The sequence below is a fragment of the Colias eurytheme genome, chromosome 9 (assembly GCF_061535395.1).
Source record: "Colias eurytheme isolate Ceu_HAF_F1 chromosome 9, ilColEury1 Martin Lab GWU primary, whole genome shotgun sequence".
In the NCBI taxonomy this organism is placed as follows: domain Eukaryota; kingdom Metazoa; phylum Arthropoda; class Insecta; order Lepidoptera; family Pieridae; genus Colias; species Colias eurytheme.
This window is the reverse complement of record NC_142988.1, coordinates 8344301-8361470: the sequence shown is the minus strand read 5'-3', so window position 1 is coordinate 8361470 and position 17170 is coordinate 8344301. Positions and strand designations below refer to the sequence as shown.

At 33.2% G+C, this 17170-nt stretch overlaps 2 protein-coding genes across 3 annotated transcripts; one reads left to right on the top strand and one right to left on the bottom strand.

The window, feature by feature from the left end:
- Window positions 1–808: 808 nt before the first annotated feature.
- Window positions 809–6730, bottom strand: LOC149905968 (protein phosphatase 1G). 2 transcript variants are annotated; one of them, XM_090105617.1, is made up of 10 exons: window positions 6511–6730; window positions 5997–6231; window positions 5820–5911; window positions 5497–5635; window positions 5218–5408; window positions 3646–3886; window positions 3176–3391; window positions 2444–2581; window positions 1733–2142; window positions 809–1594 (listed from the first exon to the last, which is right to left on the bottom strand). In XM_090105617.1, the coding sequence occupies exons 1-10, from the start codon at window positions 6619–6621 to the stop codon at window positions 1355–1357; spliced, it is 2013 nt and encodes a 670-aa protein (XP_089961743.1). In that variant the 5' UTR covers window positions 6622–6730; the 3' UTR covers window positions 809–1354. The 2 variants fall into 2 exon arrangements, with proteins under 2 accessions (XP_089961743.1, XP_089961744.1); XM_090105618.1 differs by having other exon boundaries at window positions 5497–5620.
- A 5213-nt stretch (window positions 6731–11943) lies between these two features.
- LOC149905967 (organic cation transporter protein) lies at window positions 11944–16457 on the top strand. Its single transcript, XM_090105573.1, has 8 exons — window positions 11944–12238; window positions 12346–12425; window positions 13625–13784; window positions 14349–14675; window positions 14767–14991; window positions 15274–15491; window positions 15570–15769; window positions 15869–16457. The coding sequence occupies exons 1-8, from the start codon at window positions 12018–12020 to the stop codon at window positions 16070–16072; spliced, it is 1635 nt and encodes a 544-aa protein (XP_089961699.1). The 5' UTR covers window positions 11944–12017; the 3' UTR covers window positions 16073–16457.
- Window positions 16458–17170: the final 713 nt, after the last annotated feature.

Sequence of the window (17170 nt, the reverse complement as noted above, 5' to 3'; positions counted from 1 at the left end):
TATAAGTAATTGGGATCAAGTTTCTAAATTATAGTCATTGATACATATTTGTCAAGAGTATTGCTAGTAACGAAAATATAAACCACACATTTTTAATATGGAGTAACATGTTGAGTAATGCATTTTAGTATGCACATCTCATATTATTATAATCACATTTTTCGTATAGGAACATGCCAATGTCAAATAAGATTTATCAACATTTTACATCACATGATAGATTAAATTCAAAACATTTTGATTGAATTTTTAAGTGCCATATGAATGGTTAAGCAATAGTTTTTCAACATAAATTACCTTCCATATTATGATGAATAACTATCTGACCACCATTTGATTTTTTACTTACAATATTATTTGAACAGATGCAATGTATGAAAAAAAACTAATAAGCAGTAATAAATTGTTTTATAAGTTTCTCAATTAACTTTAAACTTGAGGAATACAAAGATATAAATTGTTAAACCAAAAAGTCAATATAAATGACCCATGTAAGAAAATAAGACAAACACTGTGTGTCATCCTTACATAATATGAAAAAAAATTCTTCTTCCATAAAAAGTAAAGTTGGAATCAAATACTTACTCAGCTTACATTAACTACTTACACACTATACTATTATCATCAAGTCAGTTCTATAATAAATTATAAATGTCTTAATCGTTTATAAAATAAAGAATAGAAAAAATTCGATCACGAGGCGGGACTCGAACCCGCATCCTTCGCGCCATTCCGGGGCGGATGCCTCACCAACTCAGCCACTCGTGACCCGCCCGAGTGATCGAATTTATTATATTCTTTCGTCTTAATCGTTTTCCAAAAATCTACTGTAATTGAAACACAAAATGATCATGTGATTCACATTTGATTAAGAACCCCATTTTATTTCTTGGGGATGACGATAAGGAGAAAATAATATGAATATTCTACAATCATATACATACATTATATAAGACAATGTTAAGAAATACACTAAATAGGGAGAAAACTGTATTATTAAGAAATGCATTGAGAAATTCAAGATAGAATACAATGTTTGTAACAAACTTAAAAAAATAGCAGGTACACAAATATTTCAAGTATTGTTTTTCTAAATCTATTATTACATGTTATATTGAAATGCAATGATTTTTCTTTCTCTGATATTTATGTGAAATAAGGCCATACTTATAAACATTACATGATTATCTTGATAGCTAATTCCAGAATCGCAATGTAATGTTTAAAGAAAAACTAAATGTGATTTGAATTAAATAAAGAAAACCATTATACAGTATAAACCCTAAGATATTAAGTTATCAAACTCACCATTCCACCAAACTTTCAATAGTCATTACTGTCCTTAAAAGCTAGTTTAAACACTTGAAGTCACTATTGAACTGGACAAGGGGTCCTCAACCTTTTGCCGTTTTAAATCCTGTTGATCTTCACTGGGTTCCTCTTCTGCAGCCCTCTTTTTTGGAGCTTCCGTGTTGTTTTTGTGTTGTCCAACATCAACAATGACTCCGTCTTTGAATCGTACAATAATAGCAGTCATATTATCACAGCCTGTCCCATCACCCATTGTGCTTGGAGCTAAACAATGATCAAACATCTGCAAATACAAAATGTGTTATAGTTAAATAAAGAGAAAATAAAATATATTTTGTACACAAAGTGAATTTTTGCTACATTCAACATTTTTAAAAGCAAACATATTAGCAAAAGACTACATATACAACTAAATACAAACCTCTTCACAAATTTGAGACAACTTCTCCCTTCCCTCAGCCAATCTGGGTAAGATGAAGTCACACACATCTTGACTAGACATAAAGTTCCATATACCATCACAAGCGAGCACCATAAATTGATCCTTCTCAGGTTCTATAGTTAATGTTTTGACGTCCGGTAGAGCGGTTATCATTTGCTCAGTAGCATTTAAGTCCTTGTTTTGTTTGTAGGAGTGATCACCGATAGCCCTGGACAGGTTAAGTCCACCGTTAATACGGCCCTCGTTTGACACCTTCCCACCAGCTTTGGTTATTCTTTCAAGCTCTGGTGCATCTTCCGGTTTATGGTCTATGGACATGTCAATAGCTTTTCCTTCTCTGCAGATGATACATCTGGAATCACCAGCATTTGCAACATAGAGCTCATTACCTGAAAAGGGATAAGCATCATTGTAAATTAGTCTATACTAATATTATAAAGAGGAAAGGTTTGTATGTATGTATGTATGGTTTTCACGCATAAACTACTGGACCGATTTAGATGAAATTTGGCACAGACAATCTTTAGACCCTGAGAAAGAACATATGCTACCTTTTATTGCGAAATATGTACCACGGGCGAAGCCGGGGCGGACCGCTAGTAGCTTATAATGATTGTCTTTGTTTAATAGTACTTTTTAAAAATAATTAAAATAAATAATTTCCCATTCGTGAATATAAAAACGGCTTACCTTTCAACAAAGCTACCACTGCAGTACAGCCACTGTCGTTGCCTGGCTCCTCAGATAGTGACATGCCATCTTCACACTCCTCATCACTGGAATCTGCTTCATAATCCTCTTCCTCATCTTCCTCTTCTTCAGCTTCACCTACAATTACATTTTATTTCCTAAGGTTGCCTGGAAGATATCGCTTTTTAGCGATAAGGCCGCCTATTTGTACCGCTCCAGTGTATATTATTATTGTTTGATTTTGTTATGTTTTGTGTGTGCAAATAAAAGTGTTTTTTATTTTATTTTTATGTATTACTAGCTTTCCGCCCGCGTTTTCAACGAAAAACCCGTTCCCGTAGGATTTCCGGGATAAAAACTATCCTATGGCCTTTCTCGGGTATCAAAATATCTCTATACCAAATTTCATGCAAATTGGTTCAGTAGTTAAGGCGTGATTGAGTAACAGACAGACAGACAGAGTTACTTTCGCATTTATAATATTAAGTATGGATTGAGACATACAATTTATAATTAATATTTTCTTACTATCAAGTTGTTGTTTGTTGCTAGTACTTTTTGCAATGGAGATAGATTAACATGAGATAATTGCACAAATATATTTGGGGGAAAACATAGACAGGATACTTTACTCAACGAGATTAATGAAGCTGTATGTAAAAGTAAGTAATAGATGATATTAACCAAAAAATATATATTGCTTGGGTATTTTTTACAGATATTCATATTTACCATCATTGGAAGATTCCTCGACACCATTAACGTTTTCTTCCTCAGAAGAATCAACTTCACCACCTTCAAAGGTTTCATCATTGGAGTCACTGTCATCATCATCAGGTGAAGCCCTTCGGAGCAAGGTTTCATAGACGGCTGCTGCTGCACGCCTCAGTTTGGTTTTCTTAGGCCTCTCTGGAAGTGCTTTGTCTGTGCTTGATACTGGGAACTTGTCTGTAATAAACAAACATTCAAAATATAGCAATTAGAACTACCATATTTAAAAAACATTTATAGCAAACAAATTTAGTTTTTATCTATCAAAAATTACTACACATAACATGTTTCTAATGAAGAATGAAACATTAAACAAAATTTAGCAATGCAGAAGGTGAAGTTTACTGTGAAGTTAAATTCTTGATCTTATTTCAATCAGATTTGATAAACTCCAAAATGTTGTATATTTGTCCATAGCTTGCAGGTCTTACCTTTGGCATTTTCTGGTGTGTTACAGCCATTGGACGATGTTATATTCTCTTCCTCGCCTTGTTTTGATTCTGAGACCTCACCATTGCAAGCTTCAGATGGGGCATTGGTATCAGCTTTTTCCTTGCAATTTTCACTTTGCTCTGGTTGACCACAGTTGTCTTCTGAACTGTCTGGTGCTGTCTTTTCTACTTCCATTGAGATTTTTTCTTTGGCCTTCTCATCAGGCTCACTAGTGGATACCTGTACGTTAATTATAATGTAAATAAATAAAATGTAATAACAGTACAATCTTCTTAATACTATTATAAAGGCGAAAGTTTGTAAGTATGGATGTATGGATGTTTGTTACTCTTTCACGTAAAAACTACTGAACCGATTACAATGAAATTTAGCACACATAGAGGGTAACTTGGATTAACACATATGATAGGTTTTATCCCGGAAATCCCACGGGAACGGGAACTATGCGGGTTTTCCTTTGAAAACGTGGGCGAAGCCGCGGGCGGAAATCTAGTAACTTTAATATATGACAAACAATTGCAAGATAAATGAGAAGTTTGTATAATTTCTTGTGGTTAGGGAGCCAGGTGCAAATTTGGTTAACTATTTCCTCTCAAGAGATAATTCGTCAGACGCATGAGAGTATAGTATTATAAAGCCTCGTAAACGTCAGCTGGCGCTCGGTTGGGGGGGTGAGCGGTTGTAGCCTCCCACGCACATAGGAAAAAAAATACATTCATTCATTCATTTCCTCTCAGCTAAAAATTTGTCAAATTGTAGCTAACCCAATATCTCAACGAAAAAAAATAGTCAGCTGGTTACATCATGGTGTATTATACGTCAGCTGGTGTCTCGAACAGGAAAGTTAAATTTAAAGAAAAATTTATTTTCCGTTATTTCCTCTCAAACAAAAATTTACCTGATGATAGCTTATATGTAACTGTGGATAAATATATATGTCAGCTGGCTGTATCTTGGTGGAAAAACCGTCAGCTGATACGGGAGGCTACAACCGCTCTTCCCCCCAACCGAGCTCCAGCTGACGTTCACGAGGCTTCATAATACTATACTTTGATGCATTTTACTAATTACCGCTTGAGAGGAACTTGGTCATTAAATCTGCTGCTGGCTCCTGGACCATTGTTTGTAATTTCCTAGTTAGAGCAATATGAATAGGAACAATTAACTACATGTATGTATGTATTATAGACAAAAGTGGAAATGGGCAGGACACCTATCTAGATATAAAGACGACAGGTGGACATATCATACCACTAAATGGCAGGGCCCAATCGGCAAAAGGAAAGTGGGAAGGCAGAAGAAGAGGTGGGTGGACGACATAGAGAACATAGCAGGCAAAAACTGGATGCGTATGGCCCAAGATAGGGATCTTTGGTACAAGATGGAGGAGGCTTTTACCCATAAGGGGCCACCTAACAATGAATAGATAAAAAAAAAAAAAAAACTAAAATGTCATATGTATATGTATTAATTATTAATTGTAAGGTGGAATAAATAAAGCTTATTATTATTATTATTATATATGTATTATATTTTATCATATCAATTACCTCTCCATTTCTGTCTTTGTCATCATTTGAATTTGAGGATGAAACTCCACCAGTATCGTCTGCATTACCGGTACCATTTTCTTGGGTATTGGCTGAACCATTGCTGCTTGATGAGGCTTCAATTACTGGTTGTTCTGTACTTGATCCTGCGGCAAAACTTGATCCTGAACTGGAACTTGAAGCACCAGCACCTGTTTAAAAGATTTATTGAAGCTTTTTAGACACATTGCTTTTTTTAATAAATGCTTTTATCAATTTTGATTATAAAGGTTTATATACCTGAACCTCCAGCTTCCTCCAGGCTTTTTTTTGCTCTGAGGCAAGGTGATAATGGAGTACTTGTATCACCAAGTCTGGCACGGTGTAATGTACTTAATTTATTTTCATATTTAGCCAATACTTCCTGGAAAGGAATTTCCTGTATGAAAGAACACATTTATAATTTTCGGACAAAGTATGGAAAAGTACCAACCACAATCAAAGTGAAGTATATACTGTAACCACAGTGCATGAAACTTCAAAATTTAGTATAATTTATTTAAAATATACTTTAACTTTATGAAATACAAAATTTCACTCCTCTAAAATTAATGAAAGATTACCTGAAGTGGGAGGCGTGCTTCTTTATACAAATTACTTATACTTTCGTCTTCAGATTCTTCATTATCACTGGGACCAGGAGGATTTATTTCACCTGCCATATTTACAAGTTTTTGTTAGCTAAACAATCAATACCAACATAATATGTAGTTCACAAAAACAATGTTTGTTTGTAATACCTGCTAATTCCTTTAAAATGTCCATAACCTCTTTAGATGCAATTGTAGCATCGAATCCAAGGAATGCATCCGTTAATGCTTTAACCAGATCTCCATTCTTGTATGCTTCTGTGTTTTTTATATAATTAGGTAAATTCTGAGAACAGTATGTGGCCACCTCAGCCCCTCCATGACCATCATAAACAGCAAATAATGATGTATTCAAGTCAAAGTCCAAAATTGTGTTGTGTGCATCCTGTAACATATTTTTCATTCTATTATTAAGTTTTCCCATTCTATAGTCTATCAAAAACAATCGAAACTTCGACGTACAACTATAATATTACTATTTATATTAGGTATGTGTGGTGGTTACGGTACAATATCGACTTGACAATGAACATATCTTTTCTATACAATTTATAAGTTTAAAGTTTATAAAAATGATACTAGAAATGTTAATAGTTCATTAACACTCCTATAATGGGAATATTAACATGAAAACGTTTTTATTAATTACAGAAAGAAATCTTACCTCTTGGTTGACACGCCACCCCTGCATGGAACTCGCGCCGCATTCGAGATTGCTGTTTGATTCATCACTTGATATTTTTTCAGTAACAGGCTCTGACAAATAAGCACCCATTTTCTCGATATATAAACATATAATTAGAATGAAAAATTATAAACGCGCGAACTTGGAGAGTAAATCGCGCAGGCGGCAAGCTTAGTTCATTCTCTATAATCTTTGGTTATTAGCCTCTTTCATCTATAGTCTATGTTTATGTATGGACAGATAAGCTAAGGCTATAGAGGTAAAAAATATTTTTATTTTAATAAGATGAAAACAAGTAATGAAAACTTGGCGAAAATACAATATACATTAAATAAATATTATTAATTTATCATTAAAATATATTTTTTTGTAAATTAATTTATCATTAAAAAATGAGGTGACCATGGCCAAACATAATAAAGGACAAATTGCTTGAAAAACGAGCGTGTGTCCCTATATTAATTAGATCTAGTTTCAGACCTATTTGTGTTGATTTGAAGAATATTTTTAGTTTTTTAAATTATAAGTTATAATATAATGCCCGGACGAAGCAAGTGAATTTTCGAAAATCTTTGAATGCAGTTTCTTTTTTAAAATAATGGAATGTTTCCTTTGTGCATAAAGCGAACTGTATAAAGCGAATAATAAACACGCATCTTGAGAATGTGTACATAATAATATTCGTGCTATTAGATTTTTCGGCACTCCTCTAAGAATGTTTCCTCGAGTAACGAGTGACAGTTATTTCTACGATAGGGGAGAATCCATTTTTCGTAGGGTTAGCGTTTAGCTACTACATATTATGTATTCTGTGGTAGGGTATCAATTAAAAAGTACCCGCCAGTACCTACTATTATTTAAAATATTATGTCTCTGACTATTAAATAGTAATCTGTGATCTTAGATTACAAAATAAAAGACAGATGGAGCGTTGCCGAACTAAACCGAATGATTTATCGTCATTTTCAATAAAGCTATGTGTGCTGTCATTTCGCCGCTGCACTGTACGTACACGGTGCTTCTGTGTGCGTGTAATGTTACCAGATATTGAAAAATTTCCCAAATTTTTCCCCGACTACGGAAAAAAGAGGGTTATGTTTTTCGAGTTTATGTATGTATGTATAATATTTCTTTGACACGCCCTGCAGTATAAACCGTTGGACCGATTTTGAGTTGTGAGGTTTCATTGCAATCATCTGAATTATTATGTTAGTGGCGGTAGTGACGTAGGCTATATACATAAATTAGCAGTCAAGTTTTAATTTTTATTTTAATATTATTTCGGGTTTGTTGGTATATTTTTTTTATAATATTGTAAAAAATCTTTTATTATATAAAGTACCTGCCTACTAAAGCAATATATGGACAAAATAATTGTATTAAATATTTAATTAATTTAATTAAATAAAAAAATGTGTGCGTGTACTAGTGTACACACGTAAGAAGAGAAACTTCTTTATGACCTTATTTTTCAAAAAATCATTTGCAACTTTACAGAAATACGTTGAATCACGCGTGGTAGGGACAAGAAAAAGATGGCACGTAACGAAACGAAAAAATGTTACACTAAATTTTTTTCCAACCCCGATAAAGAAGTTTCACTTCAAAAATTTTCAATATTAACTGTAATAATTATATGTATTATTTTTCAAAATAATATATGAATGCAAATAGCGGTAGTTTTTAGTCGAGAATACGGGACATTTTATTTTCATCATATCCATCATAGAGTTCACATAAATTAAATCGCTAGCGAAAACGACCATGGCGTTTTTAAGCTTTATAAAAGTAACAAAATAATGTATTATGCTTATTAAAATAATCTTATAATGATCATGAACCTTTAGTGCACTTTACAAATAATCACATTCACGATCGAAAAATCCAACACCATTACCCTGAAGATCTTTTAACCGTTTTACCGTTTTACCAATAAAAATGGCAAATTCATTTTCAAAATACTGGCAACATACGTTGAAGTTTTGTATTCCTTCGTATCTGTAAAATTATTATTCGTATAAAGAAATGAATCAGCCAAATAATCTACAGAAAACCTGTGAAACGATGTTTTATCTTTTTTTTTGTTTTCGGGAACAAATTTTACAGCGTTTTATTATCACAAGACAGCATTTTTTTACTAAAATTGCAAACCCTTTTTGACGTATTGCATGACACTATATGCGCTATAGCACTGGAGCAGCGACGTATTTGCTTTTGATTTCGTATTTTCTTTGACAAGGGCGACGGGCGGTTGTCATGCTCCATCTGTATTTTATTTTGTAATCTAAGTCTGTGATATTATGAGTTGATTTTTACGAATAGGTACCTACATTTCGTTAACATCGTAAATATCGGAGATAGAGCCTACAGCGCTTTACTTGTTTACAAGCAATTACAAGTGATTTTATGAGTATTTTGTATGCTCTGTCTGCTTGATGAGTCAATCCCTCAGTCCTCGGAATCACAGACACAATAGAAAATCTATTGTGTCGCGGCCCGATCGGGCCGCTCGGTGGTCAAGGGGTCAGCGTATGCTATTTATAATAAATTTCATTCAGTATAGTATACCGATGCGACGGCGGGACACTGTGTAAATATATTCTCATAAAACAGATACATATAATTATAAAATTAGATTTAAACTAGATTTCCGCCCGCGGCTTCGCCTGCGTTTGCAAAGGAAAACCCGCATAGTTCCCGTTCCCGTGGGATTTCCGGGATAAAAACTATCCTATGTGTTAATCCAAGTTACCCTCTATATGTGTGCTAAATTTCATTGTAATCGGTTCAGTAGTTTTTACGTGAAAGAGTAACAAACATCCATACATCCATACATCCTTACAAACTTTCGCCTTTATAATATTTATTAGATTAGATTAGATGCAAACAGCAATATGAATTGTAAATGTTTTACATTTTGAATGTAAGATTTAGATTGCAATAGGTAATCGTTTTCACATAGGTTATAACAAACAAAAAAAAAAAGAAACGAAAAGAGTAGAATAAAAAATTATTTAAGTTTGAACGACAATTGTGATTTAAATTTTATTGGATATATTTATCACTGAAATAGTGTAATATAGTAAATATTATATTATGCTTGAAAAGAAAAACATTTCAGTACTATTTTCGAAGATTTTATATTTATTTTTTTAACACAATAGGTACGTACCTTCACATAACATTAATTTTGTTAAAATTATACCAAATAACAATTAAAAATATGATGATAATCATATAGTATTTCTAGGAAATTTAAACATTAGGCTAAGCTTATTCAGTAAATTTGTTTACAATGAACACCTACTTCTTAATATACGTCACGTTGTATCTAATCTTCTTCTTATACAGGGTGTACCAAAAAGTAGTGATGAACGGAAGCTGAGAGGTAGAGGACCTAGAGGGCTATCCGAATCACCCCCATGTATGTTATGCGATTTTTCGTATTTTCGGAGTTATGACGATTTTTTCAATTTTTCACCGATCGCCGAGTACGATGATATTTTCACTCATGCTGACGTCAATGATTGCGGAAGATGCTTGATTTTTTTTGTGTGCTAAGCTGAAAGATAGGCCAATTCAGTATGGTAACATTTACTATCGTTAGATCTTTGAATGGAATAAAAAAAATAATTAAATGGCAAGAAAGATAAAATTACCCAGTATGTTCACCACTTCAAGGGCCCGTAAAAAAATAAAATCACATAAAAAAATTTTTCCGTTTGACTTTTAAAAACTTGCTCTATCTATCAGATAGCTACCCTGAAAATTTCATTTTATTATTCAGAAGGCTTCAATCGAATAATTTAAATCTAAATGTGGTAAGTGCAAAAATTGAATTAACATGATGATCATTAAAACCAATAAATAGGTGTTTAATTACCAGAAATTTTTAAAATAACCCCGCTGTTGCTCAATGCAAGTGCGACATCACCGTAAAAAGTAGTCTTTTAAATGTCTGAATGCCCTTTTAACATTTTTAATGGTTTCTTCTGTTACTATGAATTTCCGGGTTATTTCGTCTTAATTGTGGCATTCTCTCAAGTAGCCGAAGTCTTTTTAATATTCCCATTGAAACAAATCAATGGGGTTTAGGTCGAGGGACCGTGGAGGCCAGGCTTTAAGGCAGGCTTCACCGGCGCATGCGCAGGCTGCAACGACCAATCCATCTTTCAGGGTATCTTGGCCCTTTAGCCTGGCCTGCACGGTCCCCGGACATAAACCCTATTGATTATTTTCCGTGGGGATACTACAAAGACGAGAGACTGCCACAATTTGGACGAAATAACCCGGAAATTCATAGTAGCAGAAGAAACCATTAAAAATGATAAAAGGGCATTCAGACATTTAAAAGACTACTTTTTACGGTGATGTCGCACTTGCATTGAGCAACAGCGGGGTTATTTTAAAAATTTCTGGTAATTAAACACCTATTTATTGGTTTTAATGATCATCATGTTAATTCAATTTTTGCACTTACCTCATTTAGATTCAAATTTTTCGATTGAAGCCTTCTGAATAATAAAATGAAATTTTCAGGGTAGCTATCTGATAGATAGAGCAAGTTTTTAAAAGTCAAACGGAAAACTTTTTTTATGTGATTTTATTTTTTTACGGGCTCTTGAAGTGGTGAACATACTGGGTAATTTTATCTTTCTTGCCATTTCATTCTTTTTTTTATTCCATTCAAAGATCTAACGATAGTAAATGTTACCATACTGAATTGGCCTATCTTTCAGCTTAGCACACAAAAAAAATCAAGCATCTTCCGCAATCATTGACGTCAGCATGAGTGAAAATATCATCGTACTCGGCGATAGGTGAAAAATTGAAAAAATCGTCATAACTCCGAAAATACGAAAAATCGCATTACATACATGGGGGTGATTCGGATAGCCCTCTAGGTCCTCTACCTCTCAGCTTCCGTTCATCACTACTTTTTGGTACACCCTGTATATAAAAATGAATCGCAAAATGTGTTGGTAAGCGCATAACTCGAGAACGGCTGAACCGATTTCGATAATTCTTTTTTTATTATATTCCTTGAAGTACGAGGATGGTTTTTATGTAGAGAAAACGTAAATATGTACCACGGGCGAAGCCGGGGCGGACCGCTAGTATTATAATAAAATTGTTAAACATATTCTATCGTGAATAACAATAAGATTAAAATTTAAAACAGTAGAAAGTATTTGTTTTAAATGTTTCATTTTGTTCTAAGTAAATAATCTTTATACACTTTTTCATCTAATATTAAATAACACATTGAAATAATTATGATCTTAACTAATCACTATATTATGTATGTCTTAAATAAACCAAACAATAAAAAGTAAATAATGTTATCATGCCATTCTTAAGAGATATAAATAATTTTCTGTCGAGTACTTTGTGATGAGTTTCATTGGTATAGTTAGTTAGGCGTACAATAATTGTCTGAATATTAAATTTGGTGTTTTTTTTATTATTTTCATTTACCTAATTAAATGGGCATCGCATACGAACAAGCTCTCTCCGAAGTAGGCAACGAGGGAAAATTTCAAAAATGTTTCGATGTAAAATACAATGTGCTGGTGGTGTTTTTATGGAGTATGGCATATATGAATATTATTTTAGCCCTAGCATTTACTCCATACACGTGCAAACTACCTGACAAAACTGATATCAACATAAGTGATTATACGTGGAAACTTAAACATATCCCAGTGTAAGTATTTATCAATATTTATTCACACTTACTTACTTACTTACTTACTTATAACGTTTTTTTTTCAAAATTTTATTTCTATTTGTAACATTGAAATAAAATTTTAGGCATACCGATATCAACGGTGATGTTAAATTTGAAAGCTGCACCATTTATAAACATCCAGATGTTAACAATGAAACAACGGGTAAGTGCTCGTTAATAATTAATTATGTCGCGGTCGTTAAGTTAAAATATGATTTTTTAAATTATTATTTATGGAAATTCGAAAATACACTGCTGAATACCTATATTTTGATATTGATTAGGTACACTTTATACCCAAATAATTATTATCACGAGTCATGACCCAGTAGCTGTGACCGCAATATTATATTTCTATTCGCATGGTATTTTTAAGGACCTTTGTTAATTTACTTCTATACTTACATAAATGTTATAAATAGGTAATATTCCTCGAAATTAACTGTTTTGGATTAATCCTCTTGCCATATTATATGTATATCATAGCTGTTAGCGGGGGGCGATCTGATCCCGAAATTACTCGACCAATCCGGATTTGAGCAATTTGAGAAAGACATATACAAGAATTATAATAGACTAGCATTCCGCCTGCGGCTTCGCCCGCGTTTTCAAAAAAAAACCCGCATAGTTCCCGTTCCCGTGGGATTTCCGGGATAAAACCTAGCCTATGTCACTCAGAAATGATGTAGCTTTCCAACAGTGAAAGAATTTTTCAAATCTGCCAAGTAGTTTCGGAGCCTATTCAATTCATACAAACAAACAAACAAAAAATCAAACCTTTCCTCTTTATAATATTTGTATAGATAGTTATCGACAGCAATAACGATCCTGTATCTGTATCTAATCTCGAGATATTGCTTTTAATATGTGCTATGGATAAATAGTTTCAAAACTCAAACTCAAACATTTATTTATTTCAATTTAGACTTCTTCTAGAAGCACTTTTGAAACGTCATTTCAGTTTCATAACTATATATAATATAGATACTAGCAGTCCGCAACGGCTTCGCCCGTGGTACATATTTCGCAATGAAAGGTAGCCTATGTCCTTTCTCGGGTATCAAAATATCTCCATACCAAATTTCATGCAAATTGGTTCAGTACCTAGTTTAGGCGTGATTAAGTAACAGACAGACAGACAGAGTTACTTTCGCATTTATAATATTAGTATGGATTATTGTATAGCAGATACCGATTATTAATTTTTATTTATTTATGTCAACAGCAGATTGTAACAATTTTTTAAGAATTTTTTATTACCTATGAGCTTAGAGCAGTTGGTTTAATGCTCTAAGCCTATGAGGTATAATAAATCTTACATACCTAGCTACTCTTATATTTCTATCTAATTCAAAATTACAGAATGCGATTCATACACGTATGATCAAACTTGGTACGAAAGCACAATTGCTTCAGAAAAAAATTGGGTTTGCGATAAAGAGATAAATATTGCGAACCTGTTCGCTTTTAGTAAAATTGGCGAAGCATTTGGTTCAGTTGTATTCGGCTGGATTGGCGATGTGTAAGTATAGAACTTATTATTACTTACATTTTATTACAAACTAGCTGTGCCCCGTGTTTTTACCAGTATAGCTCCGATCCTTCCTCGATAAATGGATTAGGTGGGTATATAAATTTTTCAAAACGGACCCGTAGTTCCTGAGATTAGCGCTTCCAACCAACCCAACAAAAAACTCTTTAGATTTATTATAATAAATCGAAACAGTAATTGGTTTGTTTGGTTGGTTGGACGCTCATATCTATCTATGAGTGTTTATATTATGTCTGGACGTGTGATACACTTAGCGGATTAGATGAAATTCTGAAAAAAACTTGATTGATCAAAGTGACTAAATTTCTCCGCGTCTTCTCGCGATTCTCTATGATTATTTCTTGTCTAGGTTATTACTTAGGTACTGGTAGGTGTGAGAATACGTAGAAAATCATTTTTAATTTTCATACGCCTCAGTCAAGGGTTTTCTGAACAACGTTTGCCAGGTTTTATTCGCTCATCTTGATATATTAAAATAATGTAGATTTAGTTATTGTTATTATAATCATTAATCAGTATTTATTTCTGTTTTAGATTTGGTCGCCGTCCTACCTACATGATTTCTATGTTACTCATCGTTTTGGGTCGCCTTATATCACTAATGGCTGGATCATCATTCTTTATATTTGCAACTGGTTGCATTATTGCCTCTTCCCCTTCATGGTCCGTTCCTCAGTCAGTATCTGTCATATCTATGGAAATATCTTCTTCAACACGGAGAACTACCACAACATCAATGCGTTATACAGCATTTAGTATAGGACTTGCAACTGTGTCCTTATTCTATTGGTGGCTTAGAGATTGGAAATTATTTGTTATCATTACAACAGCTCCTTTAATTCCATGGATTATATTTTCTTGGTACGTAAATTGTTTTTAGTCAATGAAATGTTTACTTAAAGTTGTATAAGAGTCATTGTTATTATTAAACTATGTTATTGTAATGTTATAGGAAAATACCAGAATCCCCGCGATGGTTGTGTGTTACGGGAAAATCAAAACAATGCATCAAATGTTTGAAGAAGATAGCAAAAGATAATAACCGCGACTTGGAGGTGGATACTGAGAAAGAGCTTATGGCAATAGAAATTGAAGAAAGCAATAGTGGATTTGGCCCACTCGCATTATTTTCAGGAAAAAGATTAGCCCTTAACACAATTTTGCTACTTATATTATGGTGAGATTGGTAAAAAAAACCCTCCAAATAATTTTTTTAAAGGGAGTACCGATAGTGTACCTAGTCGAAAGTGACAGTAGGTAGTCTCAAAATAGTAGGTACATAACTAAATAATTTAAGTAGGTAAACATTGATAAAAAATATGCTTTATGACTTGTTCACGTACTTAGTAGGTATTAATGGTATTATTTATATCACGCACGTTAGTTCGAGACTCGGTAGGTGCCTGTATACCTAATGACGATTTTGCAGATAATTTTAATTTTCTTTTTCACATTTCAGGGTATTTATTTCCATAAGTTATTCTGTCCTAGTGTTAAGCGCGGGAGAAAAGTCTGGCTTAAATCCATTTATTCAGTTCTCTCTACAATCGATTGCCGAGATACCGGCGAATTTTTTGGGCGCATGGTTATGCGACCATCTCGGCAGACGACGGTCGGTTACTATGTCTTTCTTTGTGATAGCAACAATTTGGACATTGATTTCTCTTCGGGAACTAAGTATGTAGAATTTTATTTTCAAACAAAATAACTTTTGTTAACTGTAATATATAGGTAAAAAATAAATATAATTTTCAGCAAATATGCAGTGGATTCGAGCATGGTGGATACACAGCGTTTTAATTGGTATTGGACGATTAATTATATCGATATCCTTTTTTGCTATAAATTTACTAAATTTAGAAATATATCCTACCAGTTTGAGAAGTTCAGGATTGTCTTTGGGAAATGTTGTTTCTAGTGCAGCAGCTGCTATTGCGCCTTATATTTTGTACTTGGTAAGAGTTGCTTGGCTAATAAAATGTTCAAATGTTTGCAAGACAAACCAATTTTTATGTAAGTAGGTACAATATTCATACTAAAAATAAAAATTTCAGGGACGAAGAGTTGATTCAAGATTACCTGGAATAATATTAGCGAGTACCTGTTTCTTAAGTGTTTTCACGTCAATATTTTTACCAGAAACGATGAACACAAAGTTACCAGAAACAATAGAAGATGCAAATTTACTTGGTAGTAAAAAAAGCAAATATTCGAAGGTATCTGAATCAAAGCAACCAGCACCAGAGGATCTTACTTGATTATATTCCTTGTCTGAAAAATTGTATACTTAAGTATCTACCTTAGTTATGTCGAGGCATGACGAATTGATGTTTGTGATATCTTTCTTACTACTATTGTTACATTATTTTGATGTCTTATCGATCTTATCGACAGTCTCATAATAGCGCATTATTCAGGTACTTATGCATGTTGTGCTTAAGGTTGTGCTGATCAGTTATGTTATTTGCGCTCAAGATAAATTATTATTGTTGTTGTTAATATGATGTTGAGATTTGAATTATAAGTTTATAACTTTAATTTTAGGTAAAGAACTGAATTGTACCTATATTGTACAATCATTTTCCTCGTTAGATTATTTTTATTGTATTGTTGCTAGAAGGTAATACATAATATTATGTAATACATGGTAATACGAACAAGTTGAGTGAATGTGTGTTTTTTTTATAGGTAGATTGTTTTTGCCAAAGAATATATGATATCTTAGTAGAAATTTTCAATATTTCCCCATGATGACTTCCTCATTAATTGCCGAAAAAATTTTATCATAATTAATGCACTAAACTGTTGCAACAGCAACGGATTCACTAACCTACTTAAGTATATAAAAAAATATGTCAAATAATAAGTACAATCTAACTACCATATTTTAAATTTTTGTGTTTGTTGTTATAGCGGCAACGGAAATATATCATTTGTGAAAATTGCAGCTATTTAGCTATCACGGTTTCAGACAACGAAGTCTCAGGAATAGGGTCCCGTTTTACCGTTTCGGTACGGAACCCTGAACGGTCCGAGCGAAGGGTCTCCCAAAAAGGTCCCTGTCTAGTCTGTTCTGTCTCTTGTCCTGTCTCACATGGTTTTGACAACTCTTTTGATAGATGAAGGCTCGGAGCAATTAGGTAACTGAAGGCTACGATAAAAATTGTATTATTTAGCTATGAATGAAAATAATAATTTACAGTATTTTTTTTACTTTATTTTTACATACATTAAATTAGGTAGCGTATCGTCAATATAATATGTACTCGACATTTACACGCTTGCTTTCAAGAAGTTAGAAAAATACAAGTTTGAATGAAATATAGTACGACATAAAAGAGATGAAATTAATTATT

Excerpts from the sequence above, each read along its gene's own strand:
- LOC149905968 (XM_090105617.1), bottom strand. The coding sequence starts at position 6,621 with ATGGGTGCTTATTTGTCAGAGCCTGTTACTGAAAAAATATCAAGTGAT. Across the intron at positions 5,409-5,496 it reads GGAGGAAGCTGGAGGTTCAG|GTGCTGGTGCTTCAAGTTCC; the intron begins GTATATAAACCT and ends TCTTTTAAACAG. Across the intron at positions 2,582-3,175 it reads CGAGGAATCTTCCAATGATG|GTGAAGCTGAAGAAGAGGAA; the intron begins GTAAATATGAAT and ends ATGTAATTGTAG.
- LOC149905967 (XM_090105573.1), top strand. The coding sequence starts at position 12,018 with ATGGGCATCGCATACGAACAAGCTCTCTCCGAAGTAGGCAACGAGGGA. Across the intron at positions 12,239-12,345 it reads AAACTTAAACATATCCCAGT|GCATACCGATATCAACGGTG; the intron begins GTAAGTATTTAT and ends ATAAAATTTTAG. Across the intron at positions 13,785-14,348 it reads TTCGGCTGGATTGGCGATGT|ATTTGGTCGCCGTCCTACCT; the intron begins GTAAGTATAGAA and ends TTTCTGTTTTAG.